General features: G+C 40.1%; 1 protein-coding gene across 1 annotated transcript in view; it reads left to right on the top strand.

Annotated features, from left to right (window-relative positions):
• The window catches only part of LOC140736333 (uncharacterized), a 457,303-nt gene that overhangs the window by 282,687 nt on the left and 146,770 nt on the right, over positions 1-27,846 (top strand). The window contains exons 131-164 of the mRNA XM_073062333.1: positions 497-696; positions 1,102-1,190; positions 2,716-2,849; positions 3,443-3,567; positions 6,180-6,357; positions 6,451-6,663; positions 7,539-7,709; positions 7,825-7,962; positions 8,142-8,191; positions 8,658-8,778; positions 9,109-9,191; positions 9,863-9,992; positions 10,142-10,332; positions 10,889-10,976; positions 11,900-12,020; positions 13,146-13,324; positions 13,873-14,019; positions 14,807-14,934; positions 16,119-16,252; positions 16,761-16,855; positions 17,461-17,608; positions 18,831-18,850; positions 18,970-18,991; positions 19,082-19,109; positions 19,343-19,424; positions 19,639-19,806; positions 20,007-20,218; positions 21,077-21,171; positions 21,346-21,458; positions 21,661-21,816; positions 22,743-22,942; positions 23,348-23,436; positions 24,963-25,096; positions 25,690-25,814. Of these exons, the coding sequence (XP_072918434.1) occupies positions 497-696; positions 1,102-1,190; positions 2,716-2,849; positions 3,443-3,567; positions 6,180-6,357; positions 6,451-6,663; positions 7,539-7,709; positions 7,825-7,962; positions 8,142-8,191; positions 8,658-8,778; positions 9,109-9,191; positions 9,863-9,992; positions 10,142-10,332; positions 10,889-10,976; positions 11,900-12,020; positions 13,146-13,324; positions 13,873-14,019; positions 14,807-14,934; positions 16,119-16,252; positions 16,761-16,855; positions 17,461-17,608; positions 18,831-18,850; positions 18,970-18,991; positions 19,082-19,109; positions 19,343-19,424; positions 19,639-19,806; positions 20,007-20,218; positions 21,077-21,171; positions 21,346-21,458; positions 21,661-21,816; positions 22,743-22,942; positions 23,348-23,436; positions 24,963-25,096; positions 25,690-25,814 (4,307 nt within the window). The remainder of the gene's footprint in view (positions 1-496; positions 697-1,101; positions 1,191-2,715; positions 2,850-3,442; positions 3,568-6,179; positions 6,358-6,450; positions 6,664-7,538; positions 7,710-7,824; positions 7,963-8,141; positions 8,192-8,657; positions 8,779-9,108; positions 9,192-9,862; positions 9,993-10,141; positions 10,333-10,888; positions 10,977-11,899; positions 12,021-13,145; positions 13,325-13,872; positions 14,020-14,806; positions 14,935-16,118; positions 16,253-16,760; positions 16,856-17,460; positions 17,609-18,830; positions 18,851-18,969; positions 18,992-19,081; positions 19,110-19,342; positions 19,425-19,638; positions 19,807-20,006; positions 20,219-21,076; positions 21,172-21,345; positions 21,459-21,660; positions 21,817-22,742; positions 22,943-23,347; positions 23,437-24,962; positions 25,097-25,689; positions 25,815-27,846) is intronic.

Raw genomic sequence — 27,846 nt, forward strand, 5'->3', positions numbered from 1 at the left:
TTACTCTGCGATTTGAGAATGATTTCCGGTGATTGACACTTAAAAGATCACTGATGTAATGGGAGTAGATACTGTGCAAATATGTTAACAAGTGTACATGGATGGGAATTATTTGGGTTGGTGGATTTTTATTTCTTCCCTGTGCCTTTCTCATCACAGCTGATGTGCTGGTTAAAACCTGTACGAGTTCCCATTGGAAAATCCAAGCATACAGTGTTGGGGTGAGAAGCCCCATTTAAATTACTGGCAGTGATGTGACCTCAGACAAACGATTTGACGTGGAGGAGTTTGATCTTGTGGAGCTGAATCAGGAAGCATTAACATTATTTCCTGCAAAATCTGACTTTGATGCTGAAACATATTTCCTGTTTAGTGATGTTGATCTCCATGAGTGGGCTGAATGTCAAAATCCTCTGACAAGCTATGGGGATAACACCATTTTGTTTCATTTATGGGCATTCATTCTAATACAGCCCGTTTCATTCTGCTTTCCCAGAGTATACTGTTTCCTGCTAATCGAGCTGCAATCATCGAGGGTGTGTGGCCTCAGTTTACCAGCAGTTTAGCTGCACTAAATGACACCGAGGTAGATAAATGGCTTAATTTCAGGCTGACACCATATCTGCCATTTATCACCTTTACCCTCTTGTCTTCCAACAACAGCCTGAGGATTGGGTGCCTGTCCTACCAGAAAGTGTAAGTACGATCATGGGCATGTTTAGTGTATATTCCAAGGGTAAATACCGCAGTGTGCAAATCATGCTATGTACTTTGTATATTGGCTTTCTCAATAAGTCTGCACTGTACTGCAACCAATTGATTGACTGGAAGTAGCATACTTTCAAAGAATGTTTAATTTCTTTGTTGCTCATGGTGTTGTATACGATCAGATCAGAATATGCAAAAGAGAGTCTGAGAGGCCACTCTTTTGCAAATCGAGCATGTACTCGAGTCACGCCCAACTCTGCAAGAGTTGACACATTGTCATTCGGTCCTTTGTTGATCTGCTCTCATTTTATTGTCGTAATTTAAACTCAATTTTTCAGTAACTGAGCTCAAGCTGATGATGAAATTCTAAATGTTATTAAATTTCACCTTTAGCGTAAGAGCGCTGAATGCTCCGTACAAAGAACTTACTGTGGACAAACAGAAGGAAATCTATGATGGTATCAAATCCTATCTACAGCAAGGTAAAGTTATGCTTTCCCGTTTCCAAGCTGCCGAGGTGGAATTATTATAAACTGCCTGTGTCAAATTGAATCAGCAGCCAGAGTTAATGTTACTCACGGCCATCCAGAGGCTGATTGCCCAGAGGTGATGATTTGCAGAGATAAGATCCAAGATTTTCATGCTCTCTGCAGTTTGATGCTTGGCTGTCTGGGCTTAAACTCTCAGTGCTGCAGATTAACTCCAGGCATTGAACGATTCCAGGGTGCCGCCCATAATCCGTCAGTTGTTGGAAAACCGCCATCTGAATTTATATGGCACACCTGCCCCTCCACCTTCCAAGGCCCCACACAGTCCTTCCAGGTGAGGCCATACCTCACTTGTGAGTCTGTCGGGGTCATATACTGTATCTGGTGCTCCCAGTGTGGTCTCCTGTATATCAGTGAGACGCAACATAGATTGGGAGACCACTTCGCCAAGCACCTACCCTCCAACCACCAGAAAAAGCAGGATTTCTCGATGGTCACCCAGTTCAATTCTTCCCATTCCCACTCTGACATGTCAGTTCATGGCCTTCACTACTGCCATGATAAAGCCACATTCAGGTTGGAAGAGCAAGATCTTATACTTTGTCTGGGTGGTCTCCAACCTGAGGGAATGAAAATTCATTTCTTGAACTTCTGGTAATTGCCCCTCCCCTCCTCTCCTTTTCCATTCCCCATTCTTGTTTTCCTTTCTCTTTCACAACTTCTCTTCTTACCCGCCCATCACCTCCCTCTGGTGCTCCTCCCCCTGTCCTTTCTTCCCTGGTCTGTCCAGTCCTGTCAGACTCCCCCTTCTCCAGCCGTTTGTCTCTTCCTACAGTCAACTTCCCAGCTCTTTACTTCACCACCCCCCTCTCCTGGTTTCACCTGTCACCTGCCACCTTGTATTACTTCCTCCCCTCCCCCACCTTCTTATCCTGACTTCTTCTCCTTTCCTTTTCCGTCTGGATGAAGAGTCTCAGTCCAAAACATTGACTGTTCCTTCCCATTGATAGATGCTGCCTGACCTTCCGAGCTCCTCCAGCACATTGTGTGTATTGCTCTAGATTTCCGGTATCTGCAGTATCTCTTGTGTCTCTGAATTTATGTGGATTTGTTTCCATGTCAAGTCAAGTGTTGTATCTGACAGGCCAATCCTCTCCACAAATCCCTTTTCCAATGTCATGATTTTCAATCCTATCAGTTTTCAGAGTGAAACCTGCATTCGTTATAGGAAATCCAAGTGGATCTTCCGTTATCACTTAAGACGCTTTCCGAATGTGCACCCTCAGCCATATTTTAATTATTGTAGGTGATTTCTCAGTCTATGTTCAAGCTCGACAAGCAGAATGCAGTTGCACTGAGCTGCTGTCAAATGGTTATTGATATTTCCCACCCAGACCTTGTGCTCACATTATAAAGATAATTATGTTGGTAGATGAACCAGTAATGTTGAGATACAAAGTAGATGAATTTTCAAGTACTTTTTCCATGATCACAGTACTTTATTCATTTTGTACATTAGAACCCAGACCGAAATGTTACAATGCTCGTGATCCAGTCCTGAACTCCACTGCGTGGTTCTCTCAATATCTGGGACTGTATCTGAGTCAAGTCTCACTCTCTGACCTTCAATCATTCTCCGAAAATGAAACATTGGTAAGTACTCCTTTTTATTCAGTTCTTAGAATCAGAATTCACATGAGTAGAAGGCTTAGAAATTTAATCATGCTAGAATAGGGATGCAGGAGTGGTCCAGGTCAGATATCAGGTGTCGCTACCCAAAATAAGCTGAGGGTTAAAAAGGCCCTGGCTACCTTATGCAACCGAGCTCTTCTCCAACTCAATCACCACCATTCTTGGAAGGGGTTTATATAATACATAGGCCGGATTTTTGTGCATTATAAAAGAACCCATTTGACACTTACATCTGGTCATCCTGACTCCACAAAGCAAAGATGGAAATTTACTTGGAACGCCCGGTTTGATCGTCACATGATGTAGTAGATGCTAGAAGTGCACTGCAGCTGCCCGCTGGAGGACGCAGTTGTAGGATCCACTTGATATCTTCAGGTTACAATTTGAGTATTTATCCAAGATCCTGATAGGTGAATGCACAGCTGTAAACCAAAATCAACCAGTTTTCTATCTGATATGTGTCAAGCTTCCAGCTATATCCTTACTATTGGCTAAGAAAATTTAAGTTTCACTTATTATCTGAGGTAAATCTTCTAATTTCAAATTCTGTGCAGCTTCAAGTGTTTGCAGCAAATGCAGAAAACCTGAAACTTGTGGAAAATTTGATGTTATCGGATGAGGTCTCAACAGCCTACATTAACTTACTGGTTAAAAACAATCCAAACTTTAATGCTTCAAGGTATGTGTTCAAAGAATTGATATTTTCACATTGTGTGAAATGGAATTTCATTTTATTTATGGATTGAAGCAAATAAGTTGCATTCTAGAACTGGCATTGTTGCAAATTATAATTTTGATTTAATTTTTAAATTCAATTTATCATTATTCATATGTTTTCTAAGAAAATAAATGAGCTATTTTAATTCATGTAATTAAGGTTTTAGAAATCTCAATTCACTTTGTATTAACATTTGATCTTTATTTTGCTCAGTGAATGGAACGGTATGTTATGTTTTAAATAGGTACCATGTCATTTTAGTAACACTGAATGTAATTTTAGAGATTCAGAGTGGTTATATGCCCGTCTGTTCCAATGCGCCAGTGCTGTCCAATTACACCCACGTGACCACTTAACCTACTAATCCTTGTGTCTTTGTAATATGGAAGGAAACCAAGATTCCTGGTGGAAACACACGTGGACATGTGGAGAACATACAAAGTCCTTTCAGACAGCAGTGGAATGGGAATTGAATCTAGGTCACTGGCGTCGTAGTAGCATTACGCTAGTACTAAGCTTGTATCCTGCACCAACTAAGTTCATCAGTAATGTTCCCATTAGAGCCAGAAATGGGTAGCCATTTTTACCCTTCTTTGCTTTTTAATTTCTTCTTTTTCAGCGGTGTTCATGGGCACACGTTCATATGAATACAGACTGATGTCCCTGTGTCTTTTCTCTCACTTGGGCTTGTTCCTCAAGTCAATAGGGTCTTCCTGCATATTTGCGTGACTTACGGACAAGATGCTTCTTCTTGTGTATTCCCTTTATCAAGTGCTTTTTCTATCCTTTCTTCTGCACCCAATCCTTATCAGTCTCTAATCCTCTCTATCCATCTGCTTGCAGAGCTGCTGACTTGTTTTGGGGTCTGATGCTGTGTTACTTTCCTTTTCTTTCTTGCAACGTTAGTAACTAGTATTTCTCCATCCTGTGTATATATCAGGGTAATGGGGAGGGTTTAAACCAAGTTGGCAGGAGGACGGGAACCGGAGCGATGGTCTGAGGATGGGACAGTTGCTTCATGAGTTGATGCAGTGCATACTGAGGATGTGATGAAGCACAGGCAGGTGACAGAGCAAAATTGCAGTCATTGGGATGAGTTGAAGTGTAACATGGGGGAAAATCGAAAAGGGTGATAAAGGTGTTATATTTGAATGCACACAGTAAACAGAATAAGGTAGATGACCTGGTGGCACAGTTAGAGATTGGGTGGTGTGATATTGAGGGCCTCAGAGAATCATGGCTGAAAGAAGGTCAGATTTGGGAGCTGAACATCCAAGGATATTCTTCGTATTGAAAGGACAGGCAGGTAGGCAGAGAGGGTGGGTGGCGCTTTTAGTAAAAAGAAATGAAATAATATCCTTAAAAAATGGTGACATAGGATTGGAAAGCATAGAACCAAGTTGTTGCTGGATCCCAAGAGAGGAAATTTGTAGAATGCCAATGAGATGGTTTTTTAGAGCAGCTTGTGGTTCAGCCCACTAGGAGGAAGGCAATTCTGAATTGTGTTATGAATAAGGTTTGATTAGGGAGCTTGAGGTAAAGGAACTCTTAGTGATCATAATATGATAGAATTCACACTGAAATTTGAGAGGGAGAGGACTAGAATATAAAAACAAAGATGTGAGTCGTAGATAAAGTGTTGCAATAAAGTATGATTAGAATCAGAATCAGAATCAGACTTTAATTGCCAAGTACCTATGCACATACAAGGAATTTACTTCCGGCAGATGTTGTCTCTCTGCTCATAACAATAATAATGATAAATATAAATGAAAATATAGATTATACATACAGGTAGTGCAATCCAAGTAATAGTTAGCCGACAGTTAACCGGCAGTTAACTGTTCAGCAAAGTGACCGCAGTAGGGAAAAAACTTCTCCAGTGCCTATTAGTCTTAGTCTGGAGGGATCTGAAGCGCCAACCAGACGGAAGCAGATCAAACAGTCCATGCGCAGGATGGGAGGAGTCCTTTATGATGTTCCCCGCCCTCTTCTTCAACCTGGAAGAGTTATAGCTTTATAGTTATGGTTATAGCTTTATAGAATTTGATTGAACACTTGCATTAGTACAGTTGGATTGATAGTCTGTTAGTTACCGTGAAGTAATATTTTGGGAGTAGCATTTGGATATATTTGATATATAACTGGAAAATGCTTGTGGTGAAATATGATTGGGAGCCAATACTTTAGAATCATTTGATTCAGTAGAAACTTTTGCTTCAGTAAGAAAATTTATAGAATAGTGAATGTTGACGGAGGTGACAGACTGGAATTGCAGAGGCATACGTTAGATTCTTAGAAAGGATCTTGCTGTGACCTGACTTACCAGGTCTGTATGGATATTGAAGTTATTTGAAATATTCTCTGAATTGGCAGTTGACACATTGCACATGAAATTTGCATCACATTTGGTTCTGTGCCACTTCAAATGTCCGAATAAATATTACATTTGCAAATCAATTGAAATCTTTAATGATGATATTTGTAACAAGCCTTGCTATAGCTGTGGGATGCAAATTTCTAGAGCACTGAGTGATATGGCCATGCTAACACTGACTGATGTTCTTTTACAGTCTGCCAAACTCTCTTCTGTGCTTCATTACCAAAACTAATCTGCTGCAGAAATTGACTGCACAGCAAACATTGTCTTTAATCGGAAGGATAAACAAAGTCTGCGGACTTAACCTAACATCCAACACGTCTACCGATGGTCCAGTACCTCCCGAAGAGCCAACAGATGAGCAATTGAAGGTAATAATAAATTAATGGTGGAACACCTTCAGTTCATGTGAAGTGTTTTCTTGGATGGATAAAAGTAATAATTTTCCTTTGCGTCTTTTTCAGTTGGCAGTTGTTCTAGTGGGTAAAATCGACAACTTTTCAGTCAGCACTTTGAACACCTTGGGGCAAACTGCTGTTGGACTGTCATTGTCACAGGTTGATAATATTGATGGGAACACTCTGGAGCAAGCCCTGCCAAGTCTGGGCAACGTCAGAGGCTGGAACATTGGCCAGTCTAGTTCAATAGTGAGCAAGTTACTAACGAGTGGCTTCAAGGTAAGAAGCAATGACTCTGGTGGTACCAAGACATTGAGAAAATTGAAGACTATAGTATATTAGCATGAGCATTTAATGTAAATTAGTTTTAATACCTATATTAGACAAACTATTTCAAAGAGCTTTGTGTAGATTTAATGCTAAAGTTATGAATCCCATTGTGCCTATACTGAGTTTTTTGAATTTACTCCCATTGCAGTTAGTTCCCCTCAGCTCTACAATTGCCTTCACTTAATGTTTGCGACTGAAGGTGGGGAAAAGAGAATGAAGGGGGAAATGTCCAGCAAAATAACAGCCTGAGTGTATAAGTTGCCAAGCCTGGGGATACACTTTTTGTAGTTGCCGTAGGAGTTAGGTCAGCAGGGAGAGTCATTGTCCGGGTGGAGGATGAAGTTTGTGATGGGGGAGAGGTGGAGTGAGGTGGGTGAATTTGGATGCGTCACAGAATGTGTGGCCCAGGATAGTTGAATGATTCTGTGACCCAAGTGTATTCCAGAAAGTCATTGTCATATCTGCATTTAAGTTTCTCATGGTGAACTGAATAAATAGTTAAAAAGGAATTGTATGTCCATCGTAGAGATATTGGTATATTGTCTGTGAAAAGCTGTCAGGGTTGTCTATTTGAGGTCTTTAGAGATTCCCAGGATATTGCTTCTACTATGTCTGTCATTTTCCTGTTATGTAAGTTCCATTCATGTTCAGCACTGAAAAATTCTTTAACTAGAGTAACAGCAAGTATTTTCAACTACTTCTAACGAACTACTTGGTTCCATCTGGAATGGGAATATAATGAGATTGTTATACAGCACAATTTGCAAATTTACTATTGATTGTGTTTTGAAAGCTTTGCGATTTGTATTTTAATTTACATCTAGGTCAATGACACAAGTCGTCTGCTGGGTCTGGGAAGCCTGGTGTCTGGAATTCCCAGTGGCGTGTTCCGACGCATAAATCCTCAGATATTCATCAGTGTTATCTCAAATGAGAGATTTGTCGAGAATATCGGCAGAGCACCACAACCCATACGGCAGATCTGTGTTCTGCAGGTGAGTGATGTGAGATTTCAGTGATAGAGGAATGTGCCATCTATATTTCCCCAATGTTACTTCAAAACTTGCTTTCATCGTCCAGTAAATAACCTTCTGTTTCATTCTAAATCAGGTGCTGAGGAATGTGGAGAATCCAGTGACAACAGTGAAGGCAGTTCCATCAGTTCTTGCCGCAGAGGTTCCACCTGTCCTGTTAAATTCCAACCTAAGCCTCAGTGATGTTAACAATAAAGAGTGGACTCCCAGTCAGGTAAATGATGCTGTTGCTTGCAAGCAGAGACAATGGCTGGAATGAAAATCAGCTGCAGTTGGGAATTGTGCATTAATTTAAAGATGTCGGGAATGTTATCCCATTTATGTTGTAATCGTGTATAAACAGACTACGACCCTATTGTGTTAATCAATAATTAAAATGCTTTTATTCCACAGTCCGCTGTGTTCTTTGAAAGGCTGGTCAGATACAACAACAATTTTGAGATGTAAGCAATTCTCTTTTAATTTCTGCCTTTATTTTGCCTATTATCTTTTTGTATTTAATTTGTTGATTTAGTTGAGTTTAGTGTAACCTTATATGTAGTTTCTAAAGCAGGCATATTTATTCAAGTGATGTGTTATGTTCAACTTGCCTCAATAATTAAACTGGTGTGAATAGAGGGCTCTCATTGATTTTTACAGAGTTGTGTTCATAGGTGAAATATTTAGTGCACAGAGTATGACTAATGTCATAACACCCGGATTTCTTTACATTTTTATTTCTAATCTCCAGTATGTTTCATGACAATGGTGGGCTCATTGAAGAGGGTTAAATAAATGAAATAAGCAAAGTGCTTTTCAGTCACTCATGGGCTATATGCTGAGAAACCTGTGATGTAGAGGTTATGATAAGAGATTTGAAAGTCAGGGAATTAGGAACATTTAGAAATTAATAATGCCATACCTTTCCAGATTTTCAGTGGCTGTCCTGCGAGGTTTCAGTTGTGGAGCAACAAAAGCCCTGGATTTTCAGACATTTTTGAAGCTTGTTCAAGCAATGAAGGTTAAAGGGATTATGCTTGATGAAAGTCAGGTAAAATTATTCTCAAAAACACGTGTAGATGCAAGGCAATAGATTGTCACTGATGGATTGAATAAAAAGGGGGGGTGTTTATTTTGGAAATAAATTTCTATGTAAGTTGTGAACTGATCTCTGAATGAATTTTAAAGGTAGACAGTAATGATGCTAAGTTTTCAGATGTATGGGATTCTTGAAGATTGTCAAATTGTGGTATGTCCCACTTGTCAGTATCAAAGGAAGCTCCCATGTCATCACCTACTGCAGCAAAACACTATAGTAAGGAAGATAACTGAGAAATCAGTGCTTCTGGTCCCAATGTGACATTGTGGTCTGTCTTTCCAGCTTGAGTGCATTTCTGGCAGACTCGCTTCTGAAAGTATGGAAGTGCCCTTGGATGCCTTGCCTGGGGATGTTCTGCTGTTCAAGTATGTTATATTCTTTGATAATTTCCTCAGTTACTTTATTGATACTGATGTTTTTTTTTCCAACTCTGCTGTAACTTCCAGTGTGTTTAATTGGAGCTTTCATAGGCCTACAACCCACGTTTTTTTTCAGTCAGAATGCTCATTGCTTACTCCTGAACCCTCAGTTCCCGAGGGTGATGTGAGAAATTGGGATGACATTAGTTGATGGGTTAGCCAGTACTGAGAGTAGCCCAGGGAGAGATGTTGTTTGTGAAACAAAAGGGACAAAAAGTAATTGTAGATAGCATTGCGAGGCTGTGGTCTACTGTTGCACTGTTGATATCTGCTAGCAACAGGAGAGACCAGCAATGATCATTGGTCAGATTATTGTGGTCCAGTCTTCCTTGCAATGCTCCAAAACGAGCGTTCCACAGGGAATGACATCTCTTGATCTTCATCTGCCAGAGAAAAGTTAATCTACCAGGAAGTGCTACATCCGTTTCCACTGAGGTTTCCAAAGTGACCTGAATCAGATCTTCAGGGAGAGTACATTGCCCATTGTTTTACAATGAATTGAGGATAGTTCAGCAATCAAATGGGGATGGTGTTGGGAGCTGAAGGATATATACATTAAGGCTCGATAAATTGCAAATGACTCTTCATATTCATAAGCATATTTTTTCATGTTATAGTTATCAATACTTCAGGGCTTCATACAATTGCCGGGATTTCTACAAACTAGTTGGGAAATCAAATGTCAACATCTTAAGAAAAGTATCAGCGAGAGAGCGAAATATTCTGAATGATGCTAGAATGTGTTTGGTAGGTATTAAGATCCTCCATATCTTTGATTGTGGTTTTGTTACTTCATGTGATGAGAGTGCTCTTAAGAATGAAACAGACTTATTGAGGTTCTTTTGTGTTCACTGATATCCTTCAGAATTAATGCTGCTCTTTTGATGCATACTCAGGGAATTATGAACAGCAACCTGACCAAGGAAGACTTGACAATACTGGGTGGATTGGTCTGTGACATTGATGGATCTGTTATCAGGGCATCTGATCTTTCGGTTCTGGATGCCTTAAAGAATTGTGTCTCCTTTAGAGATGATCAGAAAGAGGCAATTGAAATCCTCCTGAGAAGTGGAAAGAGCAGATATGGGTGAGTGTGAAACCTTCACATATTTCAACACAGATCACACCAAATTTTCTGCATTTATTCTTTATTATTTCTTCTAAGCAGAATGTGTAACTATCTATGAAGCAGAATCTATGTAAGACCCTGTAGAGGGAAGTGACTTTAAGTAACCACCTGACTAGGAGCCTGGATCAGTATCTGCTAGCCTGAACCATTCCTTCATGTGGATCGTCCTACCAAAAGATGGCTTTTATTGTGGATTTCTTTACAAGCATATTTCCCGTGACTAGTAAATCAGTTATCATTATAGTTTGTATTATGAAGCTTCATAGTTTTCAGGGAAAATCTTTATTTGCTATGATTCCATAAAATAACAATGGAAAAATAATTTTGTTATGTATTCTGTTTTGTTTAACTTGGAAATTAAAGATGCACAGATTAATGTATGTATCTTGTGGGTGGACCTTTGGATGAAGATGGGGGGGTTCCTGTTGAATCTTGGGCTGTAAAGGCTTGGATTTTCATGCTATGATTTCTTATAATGCTTCTTTAACTCAGAGACCAATTTCTTTGTCTCTAGTTTACCTTCATCATGGTCATCATCTACAATACAAGAGCTTGGAAATCTTCCTTTGGCATTGACCGCAACATGGAGTCAAATAAACAGGGTATAGTTTACTTGCTTAAGCAATCAATTGAGTGGCTCAGTTTGTGAGAGAATCATCTTTGTTTCTGAATTCCTACGTTAAATTGAGGTCATTTAAGAGTTAACTTTCCTTAGAATGCCTAAAAATCTACATCTCCAATGAGTTAAGTTACTACTTGATCAAGATATTATATTCTGCATGACTGTTAGTTTTGGTGAAATACTGCATTACGTAACACAGTGTTCTTGTATAGTATGTGATTGAAAATTCTATTTATGCTTGTACAGCACTGACATGGTTAATAAGAATTTGTTTAGTGCTAAACTCTCAAACTAGCATGATTCATCGACATAGAGCACCAAAAACATAGAGTGATTTGGTAGTTAGTGCACTCTTTGAATCTCCTCTGCAGGTAATGGGTAGATTCCATTTCTTGCTTTCTTTCCTTTAGCTACACCGGCCATGCCATTCCTGTCCCCAGCTTAACCACTACAGTACCAAAACCCCATGTCTCACCCATCTCATTCTCAACCACAGCCCCAATTCCTCATCTTTAGTCTGGTCCCGGTACCCTCTGTGTCAGGCTCAACTCTCCTATTCAAGCCAACAATCAGTGGTGTTATGACCACGTCCTCTTGCTGTGCATTGTTTCCTGGATAATTATGATTTAGTGAACCCCGAGATGATACATTTCCAAGTTGATGTGGTGAGACATTTTTAATAGTTTTGTCCTGTGATTACAACCTTTTGCTCCAACATGTTTATCACTTGACGTTTACATTGGCGTTTGCTTGTTGATGGGAGGGATTGATAATCACACGCCAACTGTTTTCATTAATGAAGCGTGTTTTCTTGCTGTTGCTGTACCTGGCATTTCAAAATGTACGTATCATTGGAAACTCGTTTGGTGCCATTCTTAATCTTTTCCTCTTTACCCCATGCAGCCGACCCTTAAACAAGCTCTGCCAAGATTTCTCAAGAAAATAAAAAGATTCAGATCACCTGGAGAGGTGCTGATATTTATTGCTCAGCTCAAACTACAAGGAAGCTCAAACAATACTAGTGGTATGTAAATAATACAAGTGAATGTTTAGTCAATGTTGTCGGTGGAGTTGTGTAATAAATGTGTTACTGGACTAAAAATCTAGAAATAAAGATTGATCATTCTGAGGTCTAAGTTCAGATTCTAGTATGGTGTGTTCAAATTGAAGTTTAGTTTGTTGACAAAATGAGAAAAAACACTTACCAGCACTCATGATATCAGTGATAATATGCCCGTTTCTGATTCTCATTACTTACCATTCTGGCTCTCATTTCTCTCCAGAACCATAACAATGCGGTTGACTCTCAGCTGTTCTCTAAATTGCCTTTGTAAATCATGCAAGTTTCTAATTCACGTCCTGGCTGCTATCTTTGTTCAAAGGCTATCATAATTATGCCCATTTGTACTTGACCTTGAAAGCCTGTTTCCAGGTCAATTTCTTGAGCAAGTGCTGTCCAAGGTAGGGATAATATTAATTAGGGAGTTCCAGAATTTGGATCTAAAATGCTGAAAAAACTTATTTTCAAGTTAGCCTGTTTGTGTCTAATACGGGCGTTTGCATAGGGCAATATTCCCACACTTGCTGCCTTCATTCTCCACGGTGTTTGAAGGTGAGTGGTGCTGACAAAATAGCCATGGCATGTTTCTTTATTCTGTTGTGAAGGGTGCACTATGGGGCCATGCTGTGTCGGTGATGGAGGGAGTGCCTGTGGAGATAGTCAGGCAGCATTCTCTAAGCTCTTATATTTTAAGATTGTAGCACACCCCAGTGTCTTCTGAGTCTTTGCAGGCTAACATTAGAATTATACGGTCAGTTTGTTTGACAAGGCTTCCACTAAACTTCAACTCCCACATAAAAATCATCCCAGAGTGCGAATGTTTTCAGACAGCTTAATCAACAGATTGCAGTTGTTCGGTACTTTCAGCAGTGTGACTGACAGTTTTCCATTCTTCATTTCTACCTATATAGTTTGTTTTGATGATCATTTTCTATAACTCATCTTTTCCCACGGCTATAAGTACTAATTTGATCAAAAGTGCCACCAGTCCTTTTAAATCTTCTCTATTCCATTTGAGAAAATCTTAGCCAGCAGCATTAATCTGTCACTCCTACCTCTTATTCAACTAACAGAAGCTTGCATTTTCAGTCTGCACAGAGGGAGTAATAGCACCAGAAGACATCGATGACTTCATACCTGCAGTCTATGATGCTGCCCAGTTGGACCTTTGCTTGAGTGACGCTGTGCTGAGAGATGGTGTTCTCCAAATGGGATCTCTTGCCTTTGACCCAACTCAGCTGGAAGTTCTGAAAAATAAACTCCTGCAGGTACGTTAGCTCCGTGTGAAACCAGATGAAGAGCATTTTGTTTATTATTTGCCATTCATTGCATAAGAACATCACTCAGTGGTTAATATAATGTGGCGTACCAAGTCACAAATGAAAAGAAAATGAGTAACCACTTTGTTTGTGTCAATAATATCCTATAGGAATACAAATTTCCAGGTTCCAAAGAACTTCTTCATTTTCTTCGTCGCAGAGATCTAATGTGTTTTTTGACCAAAATGTCAACAGGTAGAAATTACCTCAGTTTAATGTTCAGGGTCAAAGTCCTCGTCTCTATCAATGCAAAATGAGCTCGCTTCCAGGGTTCTGCCATCATCACTCCTTAATGGTGTCAACAGGGAATGAGATGAAACCTGCCCAGGCTGGGTATCTTTTCCAATCTATGAAATAAAACACATGAGTTATTTCAAAGTGCGATGAGGAGCAATGGAAATCAATTGTATCTAATTATTTTAAAAGGAGAGACATGTTCTGGAGGCAAGTCTTTCCATCAAAAATCAGAGCTAACATTTTATTGTTTCCTGAAACAGATTTATCCCAATGGCCTTCCAGAAAGCCAGATTCAACTGCTGGGTAACATCTCCACTGTATTTAATGCAACAGAAGTCCGCAGTTGGAATATCACTCGAGTGGAAACTATTTCTGCAATACTGGCACACAAGCTGGAAAACACAATGGTAATGAAATCAGGAGATTTTAACACAAGATATTGGTACCTTTCTGAATCCTCCTCTCCAAATCCTGATCACCTTGCTGATCAAACATCCTCGTCATAACCTTCTGATTGCATTCCCATCTCCAACAAACCAACAAGTACCTCCCCTTGATCCGATAATCCATCAAACCCTATACAAATTGGGCACAAACTTTCAGTGTGACAGATCACGAGCCTCTGATCTCATTGACTGACACTCGTCCCCTTTGTCCTGAAACTTTCTCTGTCCAACTCAAATGTTGTCTGATCCATTCAACCACCCACCAGATGTTCTCACCAGGTCTAACAACCTCCTTCAAGCTACTGGCTCTGCTCATTTCCTCTCTTTGGTCTACAACAACATGCTCTTTTATCCATAATGCTCGAGCCTCGTGCATTATCTGCCATAACCTTTGCTGTCGACATTAATAATGTGATTTAGTTAGGAACAGAGTCAGGAATTTAATCTCTGGAATGCTAATAATATTCTGCAGTGAATTCACTTTTTGCCACAAATGCATGAATAGAACTGCAGATAGAATTACTTCCAAATATTGTGTTCATTAAACTTTGCTGTTTGAAATTGTGAGATTTAGGCTGCAAAGTTAGTTTTCTTCCCACTCTGTCTTCTCTATTAAGGGACATTTCTAACTAGTAACAATTCCATCAATGGAAAGTGATTTAATTAATATTTCAGGACATGTTTAAGCAAAGCGTACTTTGGGGAACAGTTAATAATTTCTTCTGTGTTCTCCAAATTTATTCAACAGGTTAAAGCCATCATTGGAAGATACCTGCAGTTAGATGATAGTCTTAATGTAGTTTCTTTGAAAGCTATTGGTGGAAACAACTTGTGCACTTTGGATGAAGAACAGCTGATGAAGATTTCAAACCTGACGTAAGTGTCAAACTCAGTTTAGAATTTCGTTGATGCCTGAAATGGTGAAATGAGTTGGAATTCCATAAGGCCTGCTCCCTGTGGATTCATGGCTCCAATATTCTTAGGAAGGACACAAGGATGTTATTTTAGGAAGAGCGAAACGGTGGTGGTGAAACATAACAAGCCACTGTAGGCTACTGTGTGCCTCAAGAATAGACAGGAGCTTCAGTGAATAAGGTTTGCAGTGTTTGTCATGAATTGATCCAAGTAGGTGTTTAAGAATGGTAGAATGGTTGCTTTTGGGCTTTCATGTCTTGTAGACATCTGAGGAAGGGATGCTAAGTCTATGACATTGCTTACTGAGCACATAGAAATTGAGCCAGATCATGCCAGCCATACCTTGAGATGCTGAACAGAATGGAAAGAAGTTTCAGTTGGTAAATTGACAGGTGATGAACATCAGTGGATAAGCAAGATGCTTTGGTGGTGATTTTGAGCAGTGGGTCTGGTCTAGCAAGGCCTAGTAGATGCGGCTTGTGTGATGCAAAGATTTTCCATTCCAAATATCAAAACATTTCATGTGAAATTTTAATCCATTTTCTGCAAACCAAAAATAATGAGATATAAGAATTATTTTAATTATTATATATATATTGCATTACTGCAGTTTACACTGTTGTTTTGCTTAGGCAGCAACTCTGATATCTCAGCAGGTACTTTTCTAATATGGCAGCCTCACACTGATGCATCAGAATGTTCATAAAGGCAGTTCCACAATGGAATGTTGATCTTTTCCAATGTGAAACAGATGATACCTCACAGATCAATGTTTATTTTTTTTACACTTGTGTCATATTTTACCTCAAGTTCAAATCCAAACAAATTTCTTAGAACATGAGCCTATGCAGTGAGTGAGCAGACAATTCAACTCTGTAAGGCATCATAGTGGTGGCAAGTACAGTACCTTCCTTCCAATTAACCTTGAGGTGCTTTACCATAACAGTATTGGTACCGTGACTCTGTCATTTTGAGAAAATATACCAATTCAACTGGCTGTTGCAGTTTGAGCATTTCATTCATGCAGATTGTATCAAAGAAAGGGCATTTCTTTGTGCTGTAAACTGCAGACATGTGTCCACAGCTGCACAGATGCATTTGTTGAAGTGCAAGCCAAGTCTGACATTGTACCCTTATTCCCACAGGGATGCAGGCGCTCTGGATTTCACTGCGTGTTCTCAGCCCCTTAAGAACATTCTTTACAATCAGGCCGTCCTTGAACTGAATGCTCAGCAACAAAACCCAATCGCATACTATCAGCTGATAAAGGTGTATCTGGGTGAGTAACATGAGAGTTCCCTTTCACTCAGTCTGGTCGCCAACTCTGATGTCAATGTATACTTGTTGGAATCCTTGAACTGATGTTCTGAAGGAACTCAGAATGTTCCCTGGTCTGAATGTCCTGGAGTTAGTATGTTGTCGCTGCAGGGACACAATCCAGCTCCCTCTGTTGATGAGTTTGTTTTTAACGTTGGTGACTGCAGAGGTTGCTAATGCATTTGCCCAACTGAAAATATGAGTGGCACTCAAGCACTTGACCAGAGAATCCTGCAGCAATTAGCTGAGTTCTTGAATATCTTTGAGATTCTGAAAGGGTCCGTATAAAGCCTTTAAAGCTGTATAATGCATTTCCCCCCAGTGGGAAATCAGAGGACAACAGAGTAGAGAACCAAATGGAAGTCCTGGAGCAGCCCACAAAACTTGCTGAAAATTACTCCAACGTAGTGAATCCTGTATAATCTGTCGCACTGCAGCACTTATTTCTAAAGTGTCTCTTCTTTCTGCAGGTGGTGCCTCAACTTTTAACTTGAGGTTTCTTGCAAATAATCGAGTTAACATGGACTTTGCAACTTTCAAGAATTTGAATCCGGAAGAAGTGAAGGTACAAATTATTGATTGCAAACCTCTGATTGCTTTACTAATGCATTGCTTTCAATCACTTTATTTGACATCCCTTTTCCCATGCTGACTGAAGAAAGGGACAGCCTTCTTTAAAGGCAGAAGTTAGAAGTGTGATATCCAGGTAACCACAGAGGAAGATCCTCTTGTCACTGGAAATTTAAAAAAACTGCAGGTTCTGAAAATCTGAAATAAAAACATGATTGTTAACCAGGTTTCTTGCTCCTTATATACTGCCTGATTTAATGCATACTTCAACATGTTTTGAATTTATTCAGCAATGCTTTTTTCCCTTCAGTTTCAGAAGTCTGTAGTTATGTAGTTATCATAATAATCAGTCTCCAGGGATAAGATATGAAGACCGTCGATTATGGTGATCAACATCAGTGACAGTGCAATTTCCTCTGAAGATCTTGCAATGTAAAAAAAACTTCATCGTCAGTAATAAATGAAACTCCAAACAAATTTTGCAATAATTCTGATCCCTTATCAACTCATTCCATCCTGCAGTTGGTTTGTTTGATGTCAAATTTGATGCAATAAATTATTACATGTAATGTTCATTCATGACTTGTGTTTTTATCTCAGGGTCTGAGTGCCCAGAATCTGATCGACTTGCTTGGATTTAACCTTCGAGCTCTTCGAAGTGGAGTGAATGAAACCGTAGTTCAAGTCTGGATAGCCTCGCACAATGAGTCTGAAGTTCGGAAAGTTGGGCTGCTTGGAGATTTTCCAGGTAACTGCCTCATGAGAAGGAGAAAGTGCTTGCTATAGTTAGATATTGAATTGCAATGCTTGGATATTTCAACAAACGCCTTTACTGCAAAATCTTACACAATTTCCTATAAATTTCCTGAATCACGATGATTGCCATCCACTCGCAATCATTTTTAAAATGAAGAAAACTGTTATGATCTCCTTAGTTTGATGTCTGGTTTGGGTTTTTCAGAACTAATCAGCTCAGAACTCCACTGCTTTGGTCCAACAAGAGTCTATAGAGATAAATTCTAGAGGTGAATCTTGAATGGTGGCCCTTTCCATCAGAGTCTGAATCAGGACACCCAGGTGAAAGTGAAGTCACTGGGTATCAATCGGCAAGACCCACAGCAGTTAGAGTTATACTTTATATAAAGGAGGATGGTTGCAGTTGCTCAAGGTCACGGCCCCATGATTTTGCTGCAGGAGTTCTTCAGAATTGTGTCCTCTGCCTAACTGTCTTCAGCTTTTTCTTCATTAGGTTAAAGTTAGAGTTGTTTGTTGCAGATTGCATCGTTTTGAAATTCATTTACAGTTTCTCAGCCAGTGCCCACAGAACCAAGCCAGGGTAACATTTGGACACGTGATGAAATGTGGCAAGTAACTTTTACACTGCAGGCGAGCATCATCTTAATCACAGTAGACAGTCAATGGTATTACCATTGCTTCATTCCCCTTCCCCACGCCATCCAGTCAACGTCCTGTGGTTACCATTGATGAAATTCTCAGGAATTGATGCTCTAAAGAGCTTAAGTTTTTTTGTCAAGACATCTATTTTAATGAAGGGTTTGGGTGGTAAAGCTCTTGGGATTTGGTGGTGTCGGACCAGCAGATTTTCTAGTCTTTTGGAGTTCTGTTGATTCCCCAATCGGCTTAAATAGATGGTTTTAGATATTACACAGTATTCTGATAAATGTTTCAGTGCATCTGGTAATGCGGCATCTGCTCGACAACGTGTTTCAAGGGAGGAGGGGAATTGTTACTCATGAGCCAGATGCCAACTGCCATGATTTCACAAAGGTTGGATGGCAGGTTACTGCATTACAGCAATGGTGGAGCCAGCTCAAATGTTACATTTTTGTACTCTTCCTTCCAGGGTCAATAACTTTCAGTGTGGTTTCTTTTTTGATAAATTACTGTTAAGAATCATAGCACGTAATCAGGATAACCTTGTAACAATAATGTTTTCTGTTTGTTTTCAGAAGCCCAGCCTACTGACAGGGTAAGAAAAAATCTAGTACTGTTCAACACCAGTAACACTTTACAAAATCATCTTACATTTATCAGATCAATTCAGAATGAAAAAGTATTAAATTAATAATTGTTCTTTCTCATCTTTAGCCTGATAATGCCACAGTTAATGGTGAGTGCTCAAACCACACTTATAATGAATTCTTTGGTTAATCTGTGTTATGGTTCCCATGTATTAATTCTTTTCTACTTTTTCAAACAGATACAAGATTGTGTGCCGGTGTGAACAGGTAAGAACTGGACTACAATCACTTTGCTTAAGAGATTTTTTAAAGTTGTTATTGGCTGACTGCATCTGACATTGAGGATGCCCAAATACCTATTGTGCCAGAATGGCAGATGACAAGAAGTATAAGTTTGATTTATATTTTATGATGAACATTTAGCAAAGAAAGTGGGTGTTTTGTTGTTTGTTTCTCAACTAATTTCCTTCTCTAAAATTGATTTTATTTTCTTTCCATAGTTTGGCTTTGAACAATTTCCTGATTAACGTTAACAGAAGCCATACCTGCAGCTTCAGTATTGCACAGTTTGCTTGTGCAGAGGTAAGCATTGCCACTGACTAGAATTTCATGCAATCACCATTTGTACTTAAATTAAGCAATGTAGTTGTAGAGCAGCTCTGTTAAGACTGTATGTTAATGACTTCTGTGAGCACATTGGCTCATGTACTTAGTTGAGCCTTACTTATTTGTTGATACTTCACGTCAGTATTCTGGGCTGTTTTAATCTTCTTTTATATCACATTTATCTCTGCAGACTCCTCTGCTGCTTTCACATCTAAGCAGTGACCTCTTGTCAGACATCTTTCTGTGCTTCACTGGTCCAAAGGCTCTGAATAGGTCAGATGAAACTGCCCTGACTGTTTTCCTTCAGAAGCTTGACAGAGCCACATTGATGGAGGCACTGCACATGTTCAACAACAGGGTAAATAATTTAAAAGATGTAGACACTGTCATGGAATGAATTTTCTGCAGCTAACATGACTGTTGTTGCTCTGTCCAATTCTACTGCATGATATTTTGATACAGAAATATTCCAATTTCATTCTCATTCAGAATTGTCTGGTTTCAGACCTGTGCAAGAAATCTCTCTGTTCACTGATCACCTGCTGTGTTTTCTTTCAGACACAGAACATGACAGTAATTCCCCTGATGACAAAGATCACATTTATGAATGCCCTGTGGGAGGCTGTGAGAACCAGTGAAAACTTAACAAGTACCATCTTCCTGAGAAAGTGGTTCCAGAGGCAATTCCAGCCGTTCATTGCTGGCATTTCTCAGTCAGTGCTGAGACCTCTTCTGAGAAGAAATCTAAGCTGTGAAGGTTATCGAGCAGTGTGAGTGAATGTCTCTCTCTTACAATAATCTATTGCTGCATGGAGAAGTATGTAACTTGTTCATAGCTGTACAGCACTCCTGTAGTGCCTGCATGACGCAAGTTCGAAGTGCCATACTTATCTGAATGCAGCAAGACACTCCAAAATATGTTGCAAATTTATCAAAAGTTGCATTGGACAGCAATGCATGCTGCATGAGTTCCAAGAAAAAGATAACGGTAGAGCTAGATAGAATTTGTGAAATACTTCAGCTTTGTATCAAGATTTGTATGCAAGTCTGTGATTCCAGAGGCTCTGCAGATGCTGGAAATCCAGAGAAGAAACAAATTGCTGGAAGAACTCAACAGGTCAGGCAGCGTCTATGGAGAGGAATAAACAGTTGACATGTTGAGCCAAGACCCTAAATCAGGACTAGAAAGTAGGGAGGTAGAAACCAGAATACAAAGATAGGGGAAGGGGTATGAGTACAAGTTGGCAAGTGATAGGTGAAACCAGGTGAAGGGGGAATAAATTGAGAAGTTAGGAGATGATTGGTGGAAGAGGTAAAGGGCAGAAGAAGAAGGACTATGATACTAGAAGAGAATGGGAAGGAGGAGAGACACCACAGGGGAGTGATGGGCAGGTGAGGAGAATGAAAGTTGTAAGCGAAGGAGCTGGAATTGGGAATGAAAAAAGACAGAAGGGGAAGGGAGTGTTCGTTGTCAGAGGTTCGTGGCATCATAACAACTTTAATGACGGAATTAGGATAAGCTTTCAGTCTAGATGCCTGCGTGAACATTGAAGCCTCATTTAGGAAGGATACTAAAAATGTTTTCATTAGTTTTATGTAATAAATGTCATTAACTTTTTTTTGTTTAGCCTAAATGGCCTCAATTATGGATTCAGCGATATGCCACGTGAAACAAAAGAGACCGTGCTGAGAGTATGGATCCTTGGTTACCTCAATAGCACAGGTAAGTCCGAAAAGCATTCGTCAATGAAAAAGAAGAGTAACTGGTATTTGTTTTCACTGTGTCCAGATCATTCAGCTATGTTAGCCGGCAACATATCTAGCTACCACACATTTAAAGTAAATAAAATATCGTCTCTGTTTGAAAGCGGATACTTATGATTTTGTTTTCTTGCAGCGTTCCCACCACGTTGTTATGTAAATGGCAGCGTTACAATCTACCTGAACAGCTATTTCCAGAGTTTCTCCAAATTGCTCAAACTGACAGATGCATTTTTCCTCGTTCCTGAGGTAAAAGCCAATATTTTTTCTTTCTGTGAGTCGGTGTGTGCGAGAGCTGGTGTGATTGTTAGTTTGCCACTTAAAATAATATTAGCCATGGTGATTGTCAATAGTCTAATGCAAATTGAAAGTTATTTTGAGCATGCATTCAGGTGTGTTACATGGTCTGTTTCTGGTTATGTCGATCGAATTTCATTTTGTGTGTTTACAGTTGCTCAATGTTACTGAGCCCCGTGAATTGGCTGATGTGCTGAGCATGCCAGGATTCATCGATAACAACCGGCTGCTGACCTCAGTGTTGGTCTCCATCCAACCCATTCAGAAACTGGCTTCATTCATAGATCAATTCAATGAAAACACCCAAAAGGTGAGAGGCAGTTGTTTAGTTTTTCAGTAGCAGGATGCAGTCATATTAAACTGGAGACTTCAAATAAAGAAAGGACACCTTAATTTAAAATCTTCTCACCTGCCTATTACTTCCCTCTGGGTCCCCTCCTCCTCCTTTTTCCTCCATGGTCTACTTTCGTCTCTTATCAGATTCCTCCTTCTTCAGCCCTTGACCTTTCCCACCCACCTGGACAAACCTATCAGCTTCCAACAAGCTTCGTTCTACTCCCCACCCCCCACCTTTTTATTCTGGTATCTTTCCCTTCCTTTCCAGTCCTAATGAAGGGTGTCGGACTGAAACATCAATTATTTATTCATTTCTATATATGCTGCCTGACCTGCTGAGTTCCTCCAGCATTTTCTATGTGTTCCTCTGGATTTCCAGCATCTTGTGTTTGTTACCACGAATATTACTCTGCGATTTGAGAATGATTTCCGGTGATTGACACTTAAAAGATCACTGATGTAATGGGAGTAGATACTGTGCAAATATGTTAACAAGTGTACATGGATGGGAATTATTTGGGTTGGTGGATTTTTATTTCTTCCCTGTGCCTTTCTCATCACAGCTGATGTGCTGGTTAAAACCTGTACGAGTTCCCATTGGAAAATCCAAGCATACAGTGTTGGGGTGAGAAGCCCCATTTAAATTACTGGCAGTGATGTGACCTCAGACAAACGATTTGACGTGGAGGAGTTTGATCTTGTGGAGCTGAATCAGGAAGCATTAACATTATTTCCTGCAAAATCTGACTTTGATGCTGAAACATATTTCCTGTTTAGTGATGTTGATCTCCATGAGTGGGCTGAATGTCAAAATCCTCTGACAAGCTATGGGGATAACACCATTTTGTTTCATTTATGGGCATTCATTCTAATACAGCCCGTTTCATTCTGCTTTCCCAGAGTATACTGTTTCCTGCTAATCGAGCTGCAATCATCGAGGGTGTGTGGCCTCAGTTTACCAGCAGTTTAGCTGCACTAAATGACACCGAGGTAGATAAATGGCTTAATTTCAGGCTGACACCATATCTGCCATTTATCACCTTTACCCTCTTGTCTTCCAACAACAGCCTGAGGATTGGGTGCCTGTCCTACCAGAAAGTGTAAGTACGATCATGGGCATGTTTAGTGTATATTCCAAGGGTAAATACCGCAGTGTGCAAATCATGCTATGTACTTTGTATATTGGCTTTCTCAATAAGTCTGCACTGTACTGCAACCAATTGATTGACTGGAAGTAGCATACTTTCAAAGAATGTTTAATTTCTTTGTTGCTCATGGTGTTGTATACGATCAGATCAGAATATGCAAAAGAGAGTCTGAGAGGCCACTCTTTTGCAAATCGAGCATGTACTCGAGTCACGCCCAACTCTGCAAGAGTTGACACATTGTCATTCGGTCCTTTGTTGATCTGCTCTCATTTTATTGTCGTAATTTAAACTCAATTTTTCAGTAACTGAGCTCAAGCTGATGATGAAATTCTAAATGTTATTAAATTTCACCTTTAGCGTAAGAGCGCTGAATGCTCCGTACAAAGAACTTACTGTGGACAAACAGAAGGAAATCTATGATGGTATCAAATCCTATCTACAGCAAGGTAAAGTTATGCTTTCCCGTTTCCAAGCTGCCGAGGTGGAATTATTATAAACTGCCTGTGTCAAATTGAATCAGCAGCCAGAGTTAATGTTACTCACGGCCATCCAGAGGCTGATTGCCCAGAGGTGATGATTTGCAGAGATAAGATCCAAGATTTTCATGCTCTCTGCAGTTTGATGCTCGGCTGTCTGGGCTTGAACTCTCAGTGCTGCAGATTAACTCCAGGCATTGAACGATTCCAGGGTGCCGCCCATAATCCGTCAGTTGTTGGAAAACCGCCATCTGAATTTATATGGCACACCTGCCCCTCCACCTTCCAAGGCCCCACACAGTCCTTCCAGGTGAGGCCATACCTCACTTGTGAGTCTGTCGGGGTCATATACTGTATCTGGTGCTCCCAGTGTGGTCTCCTGTATATCAGTGAGATGCAACATAGATTGGGAGACCACTTCGCCAAGCACCTACCCTCCAACCACCAGAAAAAGCAGGATTTCTCGATGGTCACCCAGTTCAATTCTTCCCATTCCCACTCTGACATGTCAGTTCATGGCCTTCACTACTGCCATGATAAAGCCACATTCAGGTTGGAAGAGCAAGATCTTATACTTTGTCTGGGTGGTCTCCAACCTGAGGGAATGAAAATTCAGTTCTTGATCTTCTGGTAATTGCCCCTCCCCCTCCTCTACTTTTCCATTCCCCATCCTTGTTTTCCTTTCTCTTTCACAACTTCTCTTCTTACCCGCCCATCACCTCCCTCTGGTGCTCCTCCCCCTGTCCTTTCTTCCCTGGTCTGTCCAGTCCTGTCAGACTCCCCCTTCTCCAGCCGTTTGTCTCTTCCTACAGTCAACTTCCCAGCTCTTTACTTCACCACCCCCCTCTCCTGGTTTCACCTGTCACCTGCCACCTTGTATTACTTCCTCCCCTCCCCCACCTTCTTATCCTGACTTCTTCTCCTTTCCTTTTCCGTCTGGATGAAGAGTCTCAGTCCAAAACATTGACTGTTCCTTCCCATTGATAGATGCTGCCTGACCTTCCGAGCTCCTCCAGCACATTGTGTGTATTGCTCTAGATTTCCGGTATCTGCAGTATCTCTTGTGTCTCTGAATTTATGTGGATTTGTTTCCATGTCAAGTCAAGTGTTGTATCTGACAGGCCAATCCTCTCCACAAATCCCTTTTCCAATGTCATGATTTTCAATCCTATCAGTTTTCAGAGTGAAACCTGCATTCGTTATAGGAAATCCAAGTGGATCTTCCGTTATCACTTAAGACGCTTTCCGAATGTGCACCCTCAGCCATATTTTAATTATTGTAGGTGATTTCTCAGTCTATGTTCAAGCTCGACAAGCAGAATGCAGTTGCACTGAGCTGCTGTCAAATGGTTATTGATATTTCCCACCCAGACCTTGTGCTCACATTATAAAGATAATTATGTTGGTAGATGAACCAGTAATGTTGAGATACAAAGTAGATGAATTTTCAAGTACTTTTTCCATGATCACAGTACTTTATTCATTTTGTACATTAGAACCCAGACCGAAATGTTACAATGCTCGTGATCCAGTCCTGAACTCCACTGCGTGGTTCTCTCAATATCTGGGACTGTATCTGAGTCAAGTCTCACTCTCTGACCTTCAATCATTCTCCGAAAATGAAACATTGGTAAGTACTCCTTTTTATTCAGTTCTTAGAATCAGAATTCACATGAGTAGAAGGCTTAGAAATTTAATCATGCTAGAATAGGGATGCAGGAGTGGTCCAGGTCAGATATCAGGTGTCGCTACCCAAAATAAGCTGAGGGTTAAAAAGGCCCTGGCTACCTTATGCAACCGAGCTCTTCTCCAACTCAATCACCACCATTCTTGGAAGGGATTTATATAATACATAGGCCGGATTTTTGTGCATTATAAAAGAACCCATTTGACACTTACATCTGGTCATCCTGACTCCACAAAGCAAAGATGGAAATTTACTTGGAACGCCCGGTTTGATCGTCACATGATGTAGTAGATGCTAGAAGTGCACTGCAGCTGCCCGCTGGAGGATGCAGTTGTAGGATCCACTTGATATCTTCAGGTTACAATTTGAGTATTTATCCAAGATCCTGATAGGTGAATGCACAGCTGTAAACCAAAATCAACCAGTTTTCTATCTGATATGTGTCAAGCTTCCAGCTATATCCTTACTATTGGCTAAGAAAATTTAAGTTTCACTTATTATCTGAGGTAAATCTTCTAATTTCAAATTCTGTGCAGCTTCAAGTGTTTGCAGCAAATGCAGAAAACCTGAAACTTGTGGAAAATTTGATGTTATCGGATGAGGTCTCAACAGCCTACATTAACTTACTGGTTAAAAACAATCCAAACTTTAATGCTTCAAGGTATGTGTTCAAAGAATTGATATTTTCACAATGTGTGAAATGGAATTTCATTTTATTTATGGATTGAAGCAAATAAGTTGCATTCTAGAACTGGCATTGTTGCAAATTATAATTTTGATTTAATTTTTAAATTCAATTTATCATTATTCATATGTTTTCTAAGAAAATAAATGAGCTATTTTAATTCATGTAATTAAGGTTTTAGAAATCTCAATTCACTTTGTATTAACATTTGATCTTTATTTTGCTCAGTGAATGGAACGGTATGTTATGTTTTAAATAGGTACCATGTCATTTTAGTAACACTGAATGTAATTTTAGAGATTCAGAGTGGTTATATGCCCGTCTGTTCCAATGCGCCAGTGCTGTCCAATTACACCCACGTGACCACTTAACCTACTAATCCTTGTGTCTTTGTAATATGGAAGGAAACCAAGATTCCTGGTGGAAACACACGTGGACATGTGGAGAACATACAAAGTCCTTTCAGACAGCAGTGGAATGGGAATTGAATCTAGGTCACTGGCGTCGTAGTAGCATTACGCTAGTACTAAGCTTGTATCCTGCACCAACTAAGTTCATCAGTAATGTTCCCATTAGAGCCAGAAATGGGTAGCCATTTTTACCCTTCTTTGCTTTTTAATTTCTTCTTTTTCAGCGGTGTTCATGGGCACACATTCATATGAATACAGACTGATGTCCCTGTGTCTTTTCTCTCACTTGGGCTTGTTCCTCAAGTCAATAGGGTCTTCCTGCATATTTGCGTGACTTACGGACAAGATGCTTCTTCTTGTGTATTCCCTTTATCAAGTGCTTTTTCTATCCTTTCTTCTGCACCCAATCCTTATCAGTCTCTAATCCTCTCTATCCATCTGCTTGCAGAGCTGCTGACTTGTTTTGGGGTCTGATGCTGTGTTACTTTCCTTTTCTTTCTTGCAACATTAGTAACTAGTATTTCTCCATCCTGTGTATATATCAGGGTAATGGGGAGGGTTTAAACCAAGTTGGCAGGAGGACGGGAACCGGAGCGATGGTCTGAGGATGGGACAGTTGCTTCATGAGTTGATGCAGTGCATACTGAGGATGTGATGAAGCACAGGCAGGTGACAGAGCAAAATTGCAGTCATTGGGATGAGTTGAAGTGTAACATGGGGGAAAATCGAAAAGGGTGATAAAGGTGTTATATTTGAATGCACACAGTAAACAGAATAAGGTAGATGACCTGGTGGCGCAGTTAGAGATTGGGTGGTGTGATATTGAGGGCCTCAGAGAATCATGGCTGAAAGAAGGTCAGATTTGGGAGCTGAACATCCAAGGATATTCTTCGTATTGAAAGGACAGGCAGGTAGGCAGAGAGGGTGGGTGGCGCTTTTAGTAAAAAGAAATGAAATAATATCCTTAAAAAATGGTGACATAGGATTGGAAAGCATAGAACCAAGTTGTTGCTGGATCCCAAGAGAGGAAATTTGTAGAATGCCAATGAGATGGTTTTTTAGAGCAGCTTGTGGTTCAGCCCACTAGGAGGAAGGCAATTCTGAATTGTGTTATGAATAAGGTTTGATTAGGGAGCTTGAGGTAAAGGAACTCTTAGTGATCATAATATGATAGAATTCACACTGAAATTTGAGAGGGAGAGGACTAGAATATAAAAACAAAGATGTGAGTCGTAGATAAAGTGTTGCAATAAAGTATGATTAGAATCAGAATCAGAATCAGACTTTAATTGCCAAGTACCTATGCACATACAAGGAATTTACTTCCGGCAGATGTTGTCTCTCTGCTCATAACAATAATAATGATAAATATAAATGAAAATATAGATTATACATACAGGTAGTGCAATCCAAGTAATAGTTAGCCGACAGTTAACCGGCAGTTAACTGTTCAGCAAAGTGACCGCAGTAGGGAAAAAACTTCTCCAGTGCCTATTAGTCTTAGTCTGGAGGGATCTGAAGCGCCAACCAGACGGAAGCAGATCAAACAGTCCGTGCGCAGGATGGGAGGAGTCCTTTATGATGTTCCCCGCCCTCTT

Source organism: Hemitrygon akajei, chromosome 11 (genome assembly GCF_048418815.1).
Source record: "Hemitrygon akajei chromosome 11, sHemAka1.3, whole genome shotgun sequence".
NCBI classification, from domain to species: domain Eukaryota; kingdom Metazoa; phylum Chordata; class Chondrichthyes; order Myliobatiformes; family Dasyatidae; genus Hemitrygon; species Hemitrygon akajei.